The sequence below is a fragment of the Lactuca sativa genome, chromosome 7 (assembly GCF_002870075.4).
Source record: "Lactuca sativa cultivar Salinas chromosome 7, Lsat_Salinas_v11, whole genome shotgun sequence".
Lineage (NCBI taxonomy): Eukaryota > Viridiplantae > Streptophyta > Magnoliopsida > Asterales > Asteraceae > Lactuca > Lactuca sativa.
This window is the reverse complement of record NC_056629.2, coordinates 90,210,686-90,226,932: the sequence shown is the minus strand read 5'-3', so window position 1 is coordinate 90,226,932 and position 16,247 is coordinate 90,210,686. Positions and strand designations below refer to the sequence as shown.

Below are 16,247 nucleotides of genomic sequence, written 5' to 3'. Positions count from 1 at the left end.
AGTTCCTTTCTTCATCTGATATCAACCGGTGAGGGGTAAGGGGAGAGGATAAAGAGTGAAATTTGATACGCACCGATTCAGTTTCAGAGAGAGGATGAAGTGGAGAGGTGAAACGATTTCATAATTACAACAATTTATGGATGGTGGTGATGGCTCCGATTCGAGTTTAACATCGATGGTTTCAAGGGTGGGTGTCGCCGATTTCAGTGGAGAGTGTCGTCGGTTCAATTGAGGGGAGTCAAAATTTGATGAAGGATTTTAAGGGAGGTCATTCTCTATTTTTTGGAGAAGGGAGATGACGATATTGTGTGAGTATTGAGAAAGAGATAATGGGGTTAGGGATCCATATTTTCTATTTAATAATATTCTTTAGAACAAATTAATAAAATGAAAATTAATAATATTCCTATTAAAATGGACGTTCAACCTAACAAAATAAAAACTTAGAGATAACCGGAGTGAAAATAAGAAGTTACACACTAAACATAAAATTTTGGTAAACTATAGGACTAATTGGGCCGGCTCATTGAGGGCCTTCATGATTGGTAATCTTTTTAAGCCTCTTTCCCTCATTCAAAATACATGGCAGGTGAAATACCATTGGGGGCTCGTGCCCCCATATCTTAAACCCATATCTTAGAGAGTGCGTCCGCCCGTCGCCTACTTCTCCTTTCATTTTCCTTCTCCTATCTTCAGCTTCGAATTAACGCCTCCACTGATTCTACTACTTCGAAATTGGTACTTTTAGTTTACTCCTCCACCTCCCCCCATATCATGCAATTTTGTTTTTGTTTTTTGCGTATCTGATACTTTTATCAGTATATTGAGATTGTTACAGAAATGTTTGGATTGTTTCAGAAATGCATGGATCAACTCAGAAATGCTCCAGAACTTTTAGAAAATTGGGGTTTTAATCTGTTGCAGTGTATGAGTTTTAAGCATGTAAATTTTCAAAAAATTTAGAGATTTTACTGTGTAATTTGTTTCATATTTTTTAGATTGTTTCAAAAATGTTTGGGTTTTAATCACGTATATAGTTGTAGAAATAACCCTTCTCTTCACCCCACATCTATACTAGAAAATGTTGAGAAATTAATGTTTCTCATTCTTACATCATTCTTTTGAAGCTTTTGAAGTATTCATGGAAATCGGATCTTGCATTAAAGTTCAAAATGGCAGCTGTCCAACATCATACTTAACCCATGCAAGTTATTTCCATGAACAATCTTATTCAATCCAAAATCGCACTTCAGCTCCTTCATCTTATGTGACACTTCCTCGCAAAAATTGCACTTGCAAAGCAACATTAAAGGAGGCCAATAGCAAGATTGAATCCGTAGAAAAGGTAAACCCTTTTCCTAATTCCTATTACATTATCTATTTGCTATAATTTCTACATATACTTCTTATCTACATTTCCTGAAAAGTTACATATAATTTCAGTTAAAAGTGAAGCCTTCTGAATTTTCTTCTGAGATCGAGCTCTCAAGTTTAACTGCTATAAGCCCCTTAGATGGGCGTTACAGGAACAAAGTCAAAGATTTATCCCACTATTTGAGTGAATATGGTCTTATCTACTATCGCACCCTGGTTGAGGTATCATTCTGAATAAACAAAATCCAATTCACAATATAAAAATTTGTTTTGAATGTTTTACTTCTTTTATACCTTAGGTAAAGTGGCTAATAAAGCTCTCACAAATTCCTCAAGTATCTGAAGTTCCAAGCTTTAGCAATGAATCCCAAAAGAAATTACAAGAACTAATTGATGGATTCAGCAATGGTGATGCAATGCAAGTAAAGAATATCGAGAAAATAACTAATCATGATGTGAAAGCAGTTGAGTATTTTCTTAAAACAAAGTGTCAAGAAGATCCACAGATAGCTAAGGTCAGTGTCAATGTCAGTGTCAGTGTATTATTTAAGGTTTAATGCAAGAAATAACAACATTTTACTCTAAAAAATGTACAGGTGCTTGAATTTTTTCATTTTGGATGTACATCAGAAGACATAAACAACCTTGCTCATGGTTTAATGCTTAAGGAATCATTAAATTCGGTTATTCTTCCAGTGATGGATGATTTAATTAATGCAATATATACCATGGCAAAAGCCAATGCTCATGTTCCTATGCTTTCTCGCACTCATGGACAGGTAATTTTTTTTTTGAAATATAAAAATCTATAAACTTAAAAGGGTAATTAATAATTTACTTTGTATGTTGTTATATATAGCCAGCTTCACCTACAACTTTGGGAAAGGAAATGGTGATATTTGCAGAAAGATTAAGCAGAGAAAGACACGATATTTCAAAAGTAGAAATATTAGGGAAATTTGCAGGAGCTGTTGGTAATTACAATGCACATGTTGTGGCATATAATGATGTAAATTGGCCAAAAATTGCAGAGGAGTTTGTAAACTCTCTTGGATTAAGCTTTAATCCACATGTAACACAGGTATTCCTTAATCTTCAATTATAATTTATAAAGTAAAAATCTATATTTGTATTCTTTAGTTGCTTACAATTTTTCTAAAACAACTCTATTTGTGATGCAGATTGAATCTCATGATTACATGGCAAAACTTTTCCATTCATTTATTCGATTTAATAACATCTTGCTTGATTTTGATAAAGACATATGGGGGTATATCTCTGTTGGATACTTCAAACAGGTGGATTTTCAAGAATCTTTGTGTGATAATTTTGACTACTTTTTAAAATCGATTTTGGGCTATTGATTGACATTTTAAAAATATTGTGTAGGTGACTAAGGCTGGTGAAATTGGGTCATCGACTATGCCTCACAAAGTCAACCCCATTGACTTTGAAAACAGTGAAGGAAATCTTGGAATTGCTAATGCAGTTTTAGACCATTTAAGCATGAAGTTACCTATTTCACGTTGGCAGGTATATAGATTTATGAGTAAATTGCAAAATTGGTCCCTGTGGTATTCCAAAGATTGCAGTTTGAGTCCATTTTGTTTTTTCATTTGTATGGTCAGTCCAAAGTTGAAACTTCCATGCAGATCTGGTCTCTCGAGTTAACTGCCATCTAAAAAAAACTCAAATTGCACTTTTTGGGATACTACAGGGACCAATTTTGCAATTTAATGAAAAAATGGACTCAGACTGCACTTTTTGGGATAACATAGGGACCAGATTTTCAATTTAATGGAAAAATGGACTTAAACTGCAGTTTTTGAGATACCACAGGGACCAATTTTGCAATTTAATGAAAAAATGGACTCAGACTGCACTTTTTGGGATAACATAGGGACCAGATTTTCAATTTAATGGAAAAATGGACTTAAACTGCAGTTTTTGAGATACCACAGGGACCAATTTTGCAATTTAATGAAAAAATGGACTCAAACTGCACTTTTTGGGATAACATAGGGACCAAATTTTCAATTTAATGGAAAAATGGACTTACACTGCAGTTTTTGAGATACCACAGGGACCAATTTTGCAATTTAATGAAAAAATGTACTCAAACAGCACTTTTTGGGATACCACAGGGACCAGTTTTGCAATTTAATGAAAACATGGACTCAAACAGCACTTTTTGGGATAACATAGGGACACAATTTTTAATTTAATGAAAAATGGACTCAAACAGCACTTTTTGGGATACCACAGGGACCAGTTTTGCAATTTAATGAAAAAATGGACTCAAACTGCCCTTTTTGGGATGCCACAGGGACCAAATTTTCAATTTAATGAAAAAATGGACTTAAAGCACTTTTTGGGATATCATAAGGACCAATTTTGCAATTTAATGAAAAATGGACTCAAATTGTACTTTTTGGGATACCACAGGGACCAATTTTGCAATTTACTCTAAATTTATCATGTAAATATATTTTTGAGTAAATTACTGAAATCGTCCCTATGGTTTGGTAAAAATTGCATGTTTGGTCCCTAACGTTTTTTTTGCACTCGGATCGTCCCCGTGGTTTGATTTTGTTGCGTTTTTCGTCCCAATGGTTTGGTCAAAATTACACGTTTGGTCCCTAACTTTATGTACGTAAGGGACGAAAAACGCAATAAAATCAAACCACAGAACGATCCGAGTGTAAAAAAAAAGTTAGGGACCAAACTTGCAACTTTGACTAAACCATAGGGACGATTTCTGTAATTTACTCTACATTTTTTTACTATTGACTAGACCTGTCAAATCGGGCCGTCGTGTCGTGTTTTTATCTGACACGCAACGACACGACAAAGTTTTTTGTAACACGAACACGACATGACACGATGTTGTGTTTTTTTCCACTAACACGAAAACGAACCAATTAAAAAACGACAACACGACACGACAAAGATAATATTACATAACTATTATTTTAATTAATTCATATTTAATCATATATAACACGATAAACACATGCTTAATCGTGTCAATTTCGTGTGGATTTGTAAACACGACACGACATCGTGTTTTTTAAACTTGACACGAACACGATACGAAAACGAATTTGACTTTTGATTTCGTCCCGATTTCGTTTCGTGTCGTGTATTTTTGTCGTGTCGTGTCACTATTGACCCTCTATTTTCATTAAAATTACAGCGTGACTTGACTGATTCTACTGTTTTGAGAAACATTGGTGTGGGATTGGGTTATTCACTTCTGGCTTACAAGAGTGCATTAGTTGGAATCGGGAAGCTTCAGGTAATAAAATGATTAAATTTGTGGTTTATTTAATTTAATTTTATATTATTAGGTTAAGATTTTAATATTTTAATTGTGTGGTAGGTGAATGAAGCTGCCTTAAACAAGGATCTGGACAACTCGTGGGAGGTTCTTGCTGAACCGATACAGACAGTATGTATCTGTATCTGGCTTTCAAAATTTATATCTTAATTGAAAATAGTTTTTATTTATTTATTTATTTTTTGTGTGTAGGTGATGAGAAGATATGGTGTTGAGGAGCCTTATGAGAAACTGAAGGAGCTTACGAGAGGAAGAGTGGTTGATAAAGAGAGGATTACGGAATTCATTAAAGGGTTGGAAATACCGGTTGAAGCAAAAACAGAGCTTTTAAAGTTGACACCACACAATTATGTTGGAGTTGCTTCTCAATTGGTGGAGGAGGCGTGTTTTAGGGCTAATAATAAATAGGTTGATTTTATTCGGTTTGTGGTTATGAATAATTGTTGAGACTGTTGGTTTGTGAAATTGGATGCCTTTAAACCTCCTTTAACATGCATGAATAGGAGCAATGGATGCGATAATGAATTCCTAGGTGAGTTCTTTTTGTTAACATCAATTAATCAAATTCAAACAATGCATTCATCACTACCACTAACATATTCCCCCTAGAAATGATACTAGTTAATACTCATAATTGCTCATCACCATGACGTGTTTTTCTAAGCCATAAAACGAATCAACTATTCATTTTTATAACCTTCCGTCTCAACATACAAATCAGTTTATTACAAGTGGAGTAATTGATAAGGGATGATATAGTTAATAAACCCGAATTCTTTTCTCACACCCTTTAGATAACATCTTTCAGTTTCAGTTTTCATCTAAATCACATATATTGACAAACCTGGTAGTTAATCGATATTACTTCACCTTTTAACCAAGTGAAAATTGAGAGGAATAGATATATTCACCTTTTAGTTGGGGGAAAACTTAAAGTAGCATAAATATAAATGTATGCTCACTCCTTTTATATATATATATATATATATATATATATATATATATATATATATATATATATATATATATATATATATATATATATATATATATATATATATATATATATATATATATATATATATATATATATTAAACATCACCCAATGGAACTTAACTTCAACTTCCGTCAACTGTTAAATGATGCAGGGGTATAACAGTAAATTTTAACTTAATGTTTAGAAAGCAGACACTTCTTTTTCTAAAAACATCTTATCGCTAAATCATCAATTTTCGGTATCAATCACATAATCGTATCATTCAATCTTCAAAAATCATTCAATATCATCATAAAGTTCCTATTTTTACTGAATCTATTATCAAATTAATCGCAATCTTCAAATCGAAAAAAAACTATTGAAACAGAGCATCAGTTCATATCTTCATAAATACGAGACGTAATCCTCAAATCAAAGAAACAAGCACATCACATTCATCAACGCAATTCAAGAGAGCATTTGAAAATTGAATCAAAATCAATTTTTATAAATGATGTCGAATTCAAAAGAAATTGACGAGTCGATCGCAACTGATACTATTGGAGCTGAAATCAATTCATCTCGTAACGACAAACAAATCGATTCAATTTCTTTGACTTCTGAAGAACTTCAAAATACGATTCATATTGAACGTACAAATAATTCGTTTTAATACTACATATTGCATTACAATTTCTACACTTCATTCTGATTTTTTTATTATACAGTATAAATTCTGATTAATTATATGTTATGATGTATAAACATATACGATTATACATTTGATTAATCGTATATAACAATTTAAAAAAACATATGATTTATCATATGTGTTAATAGATCTAAATATATGATTAATTATATATTTAATAGGATAATCATATATGATTATACAATATAATATGTGATTAATCATATAAGACATTGTACAAAAAAAAAATATGATTATACATCATAAAATATGATTATATTAATACGAATAATCATATATGATTATTCATATGTATGATTAATCATATGTATTTATAGTTTGTAATTCTGATTATTATTAATCTTATATTAGGATGAATAATCATATATGATTATACATCATAAAATATGATTAATCATATATTACAAACTATAAATACATATGATTAATCATAGATGATTAAACAGTATCAAGTATGATTACCTATAAATTAATACGTATAATCATTTATGATTACACAGTATATTATATGATTAATCATATAAAACACTATACAGGCACATATGATTTAACATCTAATAATATATTAATATCTATAATCATATATGATTTTCTTACTAAAATATAATGAATAATATATTACACTATATAAATACATATTGCTAATCATATATGATTATTATAGCATAAAATTATATAATAACATATTGGACATTCCATTCTTTTATTAGGTGAAAGTTCCAATTCAACAAATGAGTCATATTGCAGTAACATAATTGAAAAACATGAATATAAACCAGATGCCCCTACTGAATTTGTACCAATTAGTAAAAATTGTATACTGATTATGCATAAATGGCAGGTTTTCAAACAAGACTGAGTAGCCAATCAAAATACAATAGCCAAATAATAATAAAAAATATGTTATATGCAATAGGGGTGGCAAGGATAAACCAAAACCTTGTGATACGTTGGCTACAAGTTCTATCAAGAGGAAACCAAATTTGAACAAGATAATTATTCGGTGTACAACAAAGATTATATTTGAAAATGTTTATGGAACAACATATTACAAAGTTAAGAAATTCTTTGAATTGCACAACCACCCACTGGAAAGTATTAAGGAAAGACCTTATACGAAAAAGGCAAAAAAGATGTCATATTCTGAAAAAGAGTTTGTAGTACGTGCATCAAAAGTTAAATTTGGTCCAACAATGGCTCACAAAATACAAGCAGTTTTGAAAGAAGGATATGAATATGTAGGAGCGAAGGTAACAAACTACAAAAACTTGAGGAGAGAAGTAAATAGAATCTTATGTTACAAGGATGCTCAAATAATGATAAACAAAATGAATGATCGTAGAGATCATTACCCAAATTATTCATTTGAGTTCCTACGTGATGGAGATATGTTGGCTGCTATGTTTTGGGCAGATGAAAGAGAAAATGCTTTTTATGCAGATTTGGAGAAGTTATATCTTTTGATGCAACTTTTAGAACAAACAAGTAAGTTAATGTATATACTTTACATAATTTATACATTTATGATTAAAATAAAAAAAAATTATACAATTAAATTTAAACATACTATTAATCAAATATGATTGTACTGAACATATTTTCTTTATATAGGTATAAAATGGTATTTGTTCCATTCACAACGGTTGACCACCACAAGAAATTAGTTACTGTTGGCACTGGGTTGCTGAGTAGAGAGACAATTGAGTCGTATGAACGGCTAATTAAAGCTTTTCTTAGAGCTCATGAATGGAAAGCACAAAAAATTGTTCTAACTGATCAAGATCCAACAATAAAACAAGTAGTGGAATCTGTCTTACCAAATTCAAGACACAGACTATGCATGTTGCACATAATGAAAAAACAAGCAAAGGTATAATAAAATAAAACTATATAATCATATATGATTAAGTATTATAATAATATGAATTATCGGATATCATACTGTATAATCATATATGATTAAGTATGTAAGAATATGAATTATCAGATACCATAATGTATAATCATATATGATTATATAGTATGATATCTGAAAATTCATATTATTATAATTGTTAATCATATATGATTATAATAATATGAATTATCAGATATCATATTGTATAATCATATATGATTAAGTATTCTAGTAATATGAATTATCAGATATCATACTGTATAATCATATATGATTATATAGTATGATATATGATAATACATTATGTAATCATATATGATTATATAGTATGATATCTGATAATTCATATTATTAGAATAGTTAATCATATATGATTAATTAATTATGATTATAATAATATGAATTATCAGATATCATACTGTATAATCATATATGATTAATTATATATGATTATGTATTCTAATAATATGAATTATCAAATATCATACTGTATAATCATATATGATTATGTATTCTAATAATATGAATTATCAAATATCATACTATATAATCATGTATGATTAATGATATACGATTGTATAGTATGATATATGATAATACAATATATAATCATATATGATTATATAGTATGATATCTGATAATTCATATTATTAGAAATAATATGAATTATCAGATATCGTACTGTATAATCATATATGATTAACCTACATTACAGTACATAATCATATATGATTACTCATATATAATCATATATGATTACTCATATATGATATATCCAAATAAGTATATAATTTATACTTGTATAAGTAAAATTGTTCATTCATAGGTTACTGACGATTTATTTAAAAACAAAGACTTCAAGAAAAGATTTAACAAGCTTGTATGGAGCATGCATATCAAACCTGCTGAATTTGAGAAGAAGTGGGAGTTGATTATTAATGAACTCAACCTCGAAGATAAAATATGGTTCAATGATATGTTCGAATTACGTGACAAATGGATACCTGCATACTTCAGTGACACTAGAATGTCTGGATTGATGAAAACCACTTCAAGATCAAAAAGCATGAATTCCTTCTTCAGCACTTACTTGAAATCTGGAAATTTACTTTTACATTTCATGATGAACTATGACACAACAAATCAAAAACAAAGAAATACACAAAAGGAGCTTGATCATCAAACAAAGAAGGCAGTATATACATTTATTTCACTGCAACTAATAAAAAAACATGCTGTAAAAGTTTATACAAGTACATTGTTTTATGAAGTACATAAAGAAATCTACAAAGGTTCCTGGTACTGCCAATACAAACATATTGGAACAAAAAACGGATGAGAGCTATACAAAGTGGAACAACTGAACAAAAACAGTGATCTAAAAACAGAATTTGAGGTAATATATTCTTATTTTAAATTTTGATGAATCAAAACGTAATATAAAACAATTTTTAGTTGTGATTATAAAACACTTAATGCTTTAATTTTATTTTGAGCAGGTAGAAATAAAACTTCCAATAAATGATGTAAAATGAACTTGTGAACACTTCAACCGCTTTGGGACTTTGTGCAGACATGCATTCAACATACTCATGAAACATGAAATTAAGGAAATACCTGAACAATACATTGAGAATCATTGGAGAAAGGATGTGATATCAAGACATTATCACTTTGGCAGGCATATGTATGATACATAAGACAGTGAAATTAATAGACCTGTCAATCAAGCATACTACAACTTTGAAGCATGTTTGGAATACATAAGACAAAATAAAGACAAAATGGATTTGTTTGGTAAGAAAACAGAAAGCATGCTGAAGGAATATGAGAATGATCCTACAAATGAATTGCAGAAAAATAGGATAGATGTTGAAGAGGTAGGAAAGCTTATGGGCATTTCTATTCCAAAAGACATTGACATCAATGTTCCAAATGTCCAAAGCAATAAAGGAAGTGGAAAGAAAAATATAATTCAAAGTGCAGCAAATATAGCATATAAAAATTCAAACAAGCAAACAAGAAGATGTTCGGGATGTAGAGAAAGGGCTCCTCGTAACTTGCGTACATGCCCAATAAAACTTGCAGCAGAATAATCATCAAAAGCTACATAGATAATTACTAGTTTAATCTGTAATGAATAATTCAAGATTTTTTTTTCTAATATACTTTTTGTTTGGTACACTTTACTCTTTTTATAAAACATAATTTACTTTGATAATTATTTCTTTGATTTTATTAGTAGTACAATAAATCAGTTTTCTTGAATTTTTTCTATCTTAAACCTTCTTCTATCTAACTTTATGTCTTTTATGATTACAAAAGTATATAATCACTTATGATTAAACAAAACATATGAAGTGGTATTACATAATCATTTACGATTATACAAATAAAAATAATTATGTAATCTGTTAACTGCTATTCAATACACGCAATCATTTATGATTACATATAAATAACATCTAAGTTCTACTACAAAACTCATTACATATAACCATATACAATATTCATATGTATAATCATAAAGGATTATGTAATACCACTTCATATGTTTTGTTTAATCATAAGTGATTAAAAATATGATTACATATAAATAACATCAAATTTCTACTACAAAAATCATTACATATAACGATATACAACAACATTGTTCCTAACAAATATACAACACTGTTCATAAAAAATATAAACATAACAATATCCATCTAAAAAATCAAATTCTAATCACCCATCATAGAATAACATCAAACATGATAAAATCTTCAATAACAAATAATTTCACAAGTCTCAAATATCACGTTCCCCATTTTTGAAGATTCTTGTTCTTCATATTCCTAGCTAGATTTTCATACAGATTGTAGCTGACTCCAAGAACACTTCCACCATTACTTAGAAAGATTATCTCCATTAACATACAAAATCTTTACTACATATATGATGTAGAGAAATGTTGTTCACAAAAACGAAATCTTCTTTAAATGAACAACATCTCTCTACTTCAAAGATATCTAGTAAAGATCTGATATGTTCAATGAAGATAAACTTTTTAAGTAATGGTGGAAGTGGCGTTCTCGAAGTCAGCTACAATATCTATGAAAATCTAGCTACAAATAAAAGAACAAGAATCTTGAAAAAACAGTAACATGTTATTAGATACAACAAAATTAGTTCTTTTAAACTTATAGACTCCATATTTTACCTGAAACAAAATGGAAGTTGTTTACATCATAAAAAAAGTAAAGGTGATATATACAAAAATTAAATTAAAAATTGAAGAAATTAATAAACAAAAGTAACCATTTGGAAGTATAAAGACTCATCTTTGAACAAATATAAGGGGTAGCACGAGGCTACACTATATGGCTGTCCCAATCTGTTTTCATTTATAAAGAAAAGATTCTTCACTACAAACACTAAAAAACAAAACTAAAATCTTACAAAGATAGGATTCTGCATGGTTATGTATTCGATGCACTAAAGATAAGCTAACTTATCAAGAAAAAGATATAATAAATTATAATGTGTTGTACAACATATATAATCATTTATGATTACAAAAACAGAAAAAAATAATCGATACAATCACTAATGATTACATATAAACAACATATAATCAATACTAAAAGCATAATTACATATAAAATATAACATAATCACTTACAATTAACATTCAATAACATAATTCACACAAACAAACTTACATAATAAAATCCACCAAAATACATATTAACTTGTTTTCCGTCACCATGTTTTCCATCACCATAAAAACAAACATTCTTCACAATATCCATAACATACATAACATAAACAAACTTGTTCTTATAACACCATCCATTTACTTCTAAAATAAGAAAATATTCAATCAAAAAAAAATCGACAACCTTCTTTCTATATTCCATTGAGCATCATATGTATGCTTACCACAAATCTTTTATGACAACCGTCACCTTCTGGTCAAGTCAAAGTCAAAGAAGGTCAATGAAAGTCAAACTGGTCAACTCAACTAGTGCTAATATGTATGGATTTCTTTATGTTTATTAATGTATGACTCGAAATCTTAACGCAAAGTAACACTTGAAAGTTTCAACATGTTCAAAAATTCTAAACCCTAATCAGTTTGAGGGAAATAACAACTCTATAAAACACTATTACGTACCCTTCGGGGGTGTATAACACTCAAAATAGGATGTAACTAAGCCTACGACCTTTGATCTACGAAGAAAAACATTTATAAGGGCCTACGACAAGGTCTATTTCAATATCTCCAAGTATGTGAAATCTCTCCCAGGCCTTTCTCGAAAACCTCTCTTAACTTTTCATAATCAAATAGGGCATCTCAACCCTTAACTTAGTCAAAAACTATTCAAAATGGGAAGTTGCTTAAGGGACAACCTTATTAGGTTCGGAACCATCTTTCGGTCCAGAACCATCTTTTGGCCCGAAATCATTCTTTCGGTCCGGATCCATTTTCAAATCGAGATTCCTTGCCCAATTTTCCTCAACTACACGACTCTAAACTAGGAGAATAACCCCATAAAACAAAAAAAGCCTTCATGATCCGAAGCCGTTTGAGTCTGGAATATGATGAATCCGAAATCAGGTGGCTCCACGCACCCTAGAATCTTCGCATCGACTCCAGACCTGGTTATTCGACTCCAGATGTAGCAATTTGACTCCAGATCGGGCAAATCGACTCCGGACTCACCTTTGTAGTCGGTTAGAATCAAGTCACACCACAATAAGTGAGGGCTCACCCTCTTGAATCATGATCAGAGAAAAACATCACTCCAGATCGTATCTTTTGTACAAAACTTTATCCAAAGGAAGGTTGACTTACCAAAAAGTTATGACATGCCCTATTTCCCATAACTACTCTATGACAACCTACTGGAATTATTTCTCCAAGTACCTAGGCAAATCCATATCTTTGTACCAACACTCCATCAGATTATCTTTTTTGAATCTAGTCATTTGGGTTTCGAACCTTCACTATAAAACCCAAGTGCAGCCCCCAACATACATTATTCCTTTTTCTCTTATCTCTTTAGAAGTCGACCAAGCCCCAAGAAGAAATTTCATGCTCATTCACCTTGGTAATTCTTTCCTCAATTATCTTGAATATTAATCACTCAATGAGTTCTCAACCAGGATTCTTACTCGAAAATCATCATGTTTGTCCATAGATTCCTTGAACTCCTAAGCCTTCCCCAAGTATTCTGGACTTGGAGCTTCACCTTATTCATCGTCCACTACAAAGAAATCACACAAGGTGAGTTCACACCCCTACGTTTTCATGATTTCTTCAAGTTTTAGGGGGGGGGGGGGGGAATACAAGTTAACACTCCTTATTATCACTCAAACTCATACACCAGCTTTTCACAGAAAAGTTGAGTCCTATTCACGGACTGTTTTGACTATCTTAAACCTAATATCTTTCAAAACGGTTTCATATGCAAGTAGTTCAGGTTTACACCTTTAAAATGATTACTTGCACATCTCCATAAGAATTTTTCACAATTTATGGTGATTTTTACAAAACTGTCTATCATTTCAGAAATGAATCCGGACCGGTCTATGAATATGAACATTTTCACACAAGTTAGAGACTTCTAAAAATCATAATAAAATTTGTGAACAAACTAGACACATTTCCTAAACTCAGAGAGTTTACAGATTTGTTTTTCGATTTCAAATGATTTTTCTATAATTTTTCTGAAATAGTGTAGAAGGGTTAAAAAGTAGTTCGCAGCTTACAACTTTCATAACACTTTGTAACATGTTGAGCAAAGTGTTTGTCTTTGATGACTTCATATCTTACATACGTTTTCTGTTAAGTTACAATTTAATAACAAAAGGTACTCTCTATATGGTAAGAGTCCTTTAGCATTACAAACATACAAGATGGAACATAAGGAGCATAGTTATGCATTACTAAACATACTACACGTAAACTCGTTAACGTAAATTGTGAGACACGACTTCATTGTACTCTTATAGTACGGGTTAAAATTCCTATAAGTTATAACCAGAGTCTCTTGTAGGGAGAGCGTGATAATTTTGTATAGATCTATATTGGGATTGACATCCCACACCTTGTTGCTAGCTACAGTAGGACCTGCAGGTCTACGGGTGACAAATGTCATAGCAAATTCTAAACGTCTGAAAAACGTTGTAGCAGGTCATCTAGTCATAGTATGGTTATAGAGATTCACATAGGGAGTTAACAACACTATAAGTTTACGGGAAATTTTATCTTAAATAGGGGTTTATCTATTTAAAACTGCACACTTCGCTAAAATTTCGAAACACACATACACTCGGTCTTGGGATTTAAGACTACAAAACATTTATTAAGGAAAATAAGGAATTTTCTTTGGTATGCAATACATTTACAAACAAAGGATTTCAAACTCTTTATCCAAAAGCTTATGAACTCACAAACTTAATTGTTGACACTTTTTTTTAAATTACTTGTATTCTCAGGAAATCAGTGAAACAAGAAATCTACCGCTTTTGAGGATGGGACGTTAAATCGTTAAACATTTCGTTTTTGGTCATCATTTTGTAATCGAATTAGAATCATGTAAACGCATACTATGGTGTGAATTTTTCAATTATATTTATGATGATTTTTTTTACTTTGAGCACTATTATACACTTGTTGTGATACTATACATGAAGTCCTCCACCCCCGGATGTTTCCGCCATCCTTGGTCCTGGGGTGTGACATCTTTTGATCAACTTTTTGATATTCATATGCATCTTTCAACACATCATCATGCTTTGTATTAATCTTAGAAGTTAAAATTGCTGCTGCATATTTCATTCTCAACTTGTCCATAATTTTTTCATGAGAACCACCTTCTTTTGGAAGACCACATTTCCATTTAGAACCTTTTTCTCCAAAATAACTCTCCATATGTCTCATAGAAAAAAATACCACAATCCACTTTGTTATAAACTCTCCTCCACGACATTATCAATCTTACTGGTGTAAGATTTTTATCAGCCATTTCATTTGCTTTAACATGATTGATCTCTTTTAGATACTTCAAAAAAAACTTTTCTGAAAATCATATATGATTTCACATCAGAAAAATATAAGTATAATAATTATAAAACATATCATATATGATTTCAGATCTAAATTATAAATTTGATTTGAAACTTACAAGAGGTTTAAAAAACTGCACAATACTTATCATCAAAAGCAGCATCATTTGCACCATTATCAATAACCTTGAAAGCACGTTTCTTCAGATTGATAACAATATAATATATGTGCTTTTGCCTCAAAACAGGGAAAAATACCTAACATCAACATGTATAATATTAGAAAGAAAACATTAATAAATATATATAAATGTATAAAAAAACTAAATATACCATATCAACATCCTTCAAAACCTTCAAGTCTCTATCTGTAACATCCGGATTCCCAGGTATTATTTTTTTTTTTATTTTTGGGTGTTGTTAGGAGACTCGGCGAGTTGGGGTCTAAACTCACTGAGTAGGATCGCAGATGTGCACGCGGTTTCACGTCTGGACTCGGCGACTCCATGCTGTTTAATGAAACCCTAATTTCCAGGGTTTGGGACCTATTTAAAGGCCATTATGGCCAACCATTGCGGCTGCCACACCCAAGAGAGAGTCCTAGATCGCTTGTGAGGAGAAGAGAGTCCATTGTTGATCATTTGTTGGTGAAATTTGAAGGAGAAGGTGTCCAAGGCAAAAGAAGGCTGAAGGAAGTGCAAACCTAGTGTCTTTAGAGATCAAAGGCTTCATATTAAGGTATTCCTTCGGACCTTCTCCAGTGTTGGGTGTTGATTCATAGAGTTAGGGTTTTTAAACCCTTTAGAAGAAGAGTATGTAGAGTATTTAGTCCCCTTTTCGAGTTTGTGCTTTGGATCTGGACTCAAAGAGGTCCAACGACCTTAACCCTT

At 31.0% G+C, this 16,247-nt stretch overlaps 2 protein-coding genes across 4 annotated transcripts; both read left to right on the top strand.

Moving 5' to 3' along the window:
- The first annotated feature begins 580 nt into the window (after positions 1-580).
- Positions 581-5,250, top strand: LOC111888550 (uncharacterized). 3 transcript variants are annotated; one of them, XM_042896338.2, is made up of 12 exons: positions 596-738; positions 859-925; positions 1,137-1,345; positions 1,444-1,596; positions 1,674-1,889; positions 1,971-2,153; positions 2,234-2,455; positions 2,556-2,672; positions 2,764-2,907; positions 4,571-4,672; positions 4,757-4,825; positions 4,907-5,250. In XM_042896338.2, exons 2-12 carry the CDS (start codon positions 865-867, stop codon positions 5,120-5,122), a joined length of 1,692 nt encoding a protein of 563 aa, XP_042752272.1. In that variant the 5' UTR covers positions 596-738; positions 859-864; the 3' UTR covers positions 5,123-5,250. The 3 variants fall into 3 exon arrangements, with proteins under 3 accessions (XP_023740469.1, XP_023740471.1, XP_042752272.1); XM_023884701.3 differs by lacking the exon at positions 859-925 and having other exon boundaries at positions 581-738; positions 1,128-1,345; XM_023884703.3 differs by lacking the exon at positions 859-925 and having other exon boundaries at positions 588-738.
- Positions 5,251-6,205: 955 nt separating this feature from the next.
- Positions 6,206-9,665, top strand: LOC111888543 (protein FAR-RED IMPAIRED RESPONSE 1-like). The gene is made up of 6 exons (XM_023884694.1): positions 6,206-6,344; positions 7,114-7,240; positions 7,320-7,898; positions 8,015-8,273; positions 9,128-9,496; positions 9,573-9,665. Exons 1-6 carry the CDS (start codon positions 6,206-6,208, stop codon positions 9,663-9,665), a joined length of 1,566 nt encoding a protein of 521 aa, XP_023740462.1.
- Positions 9,666-16,247: the final 6,582 nt, after the last annotated feature.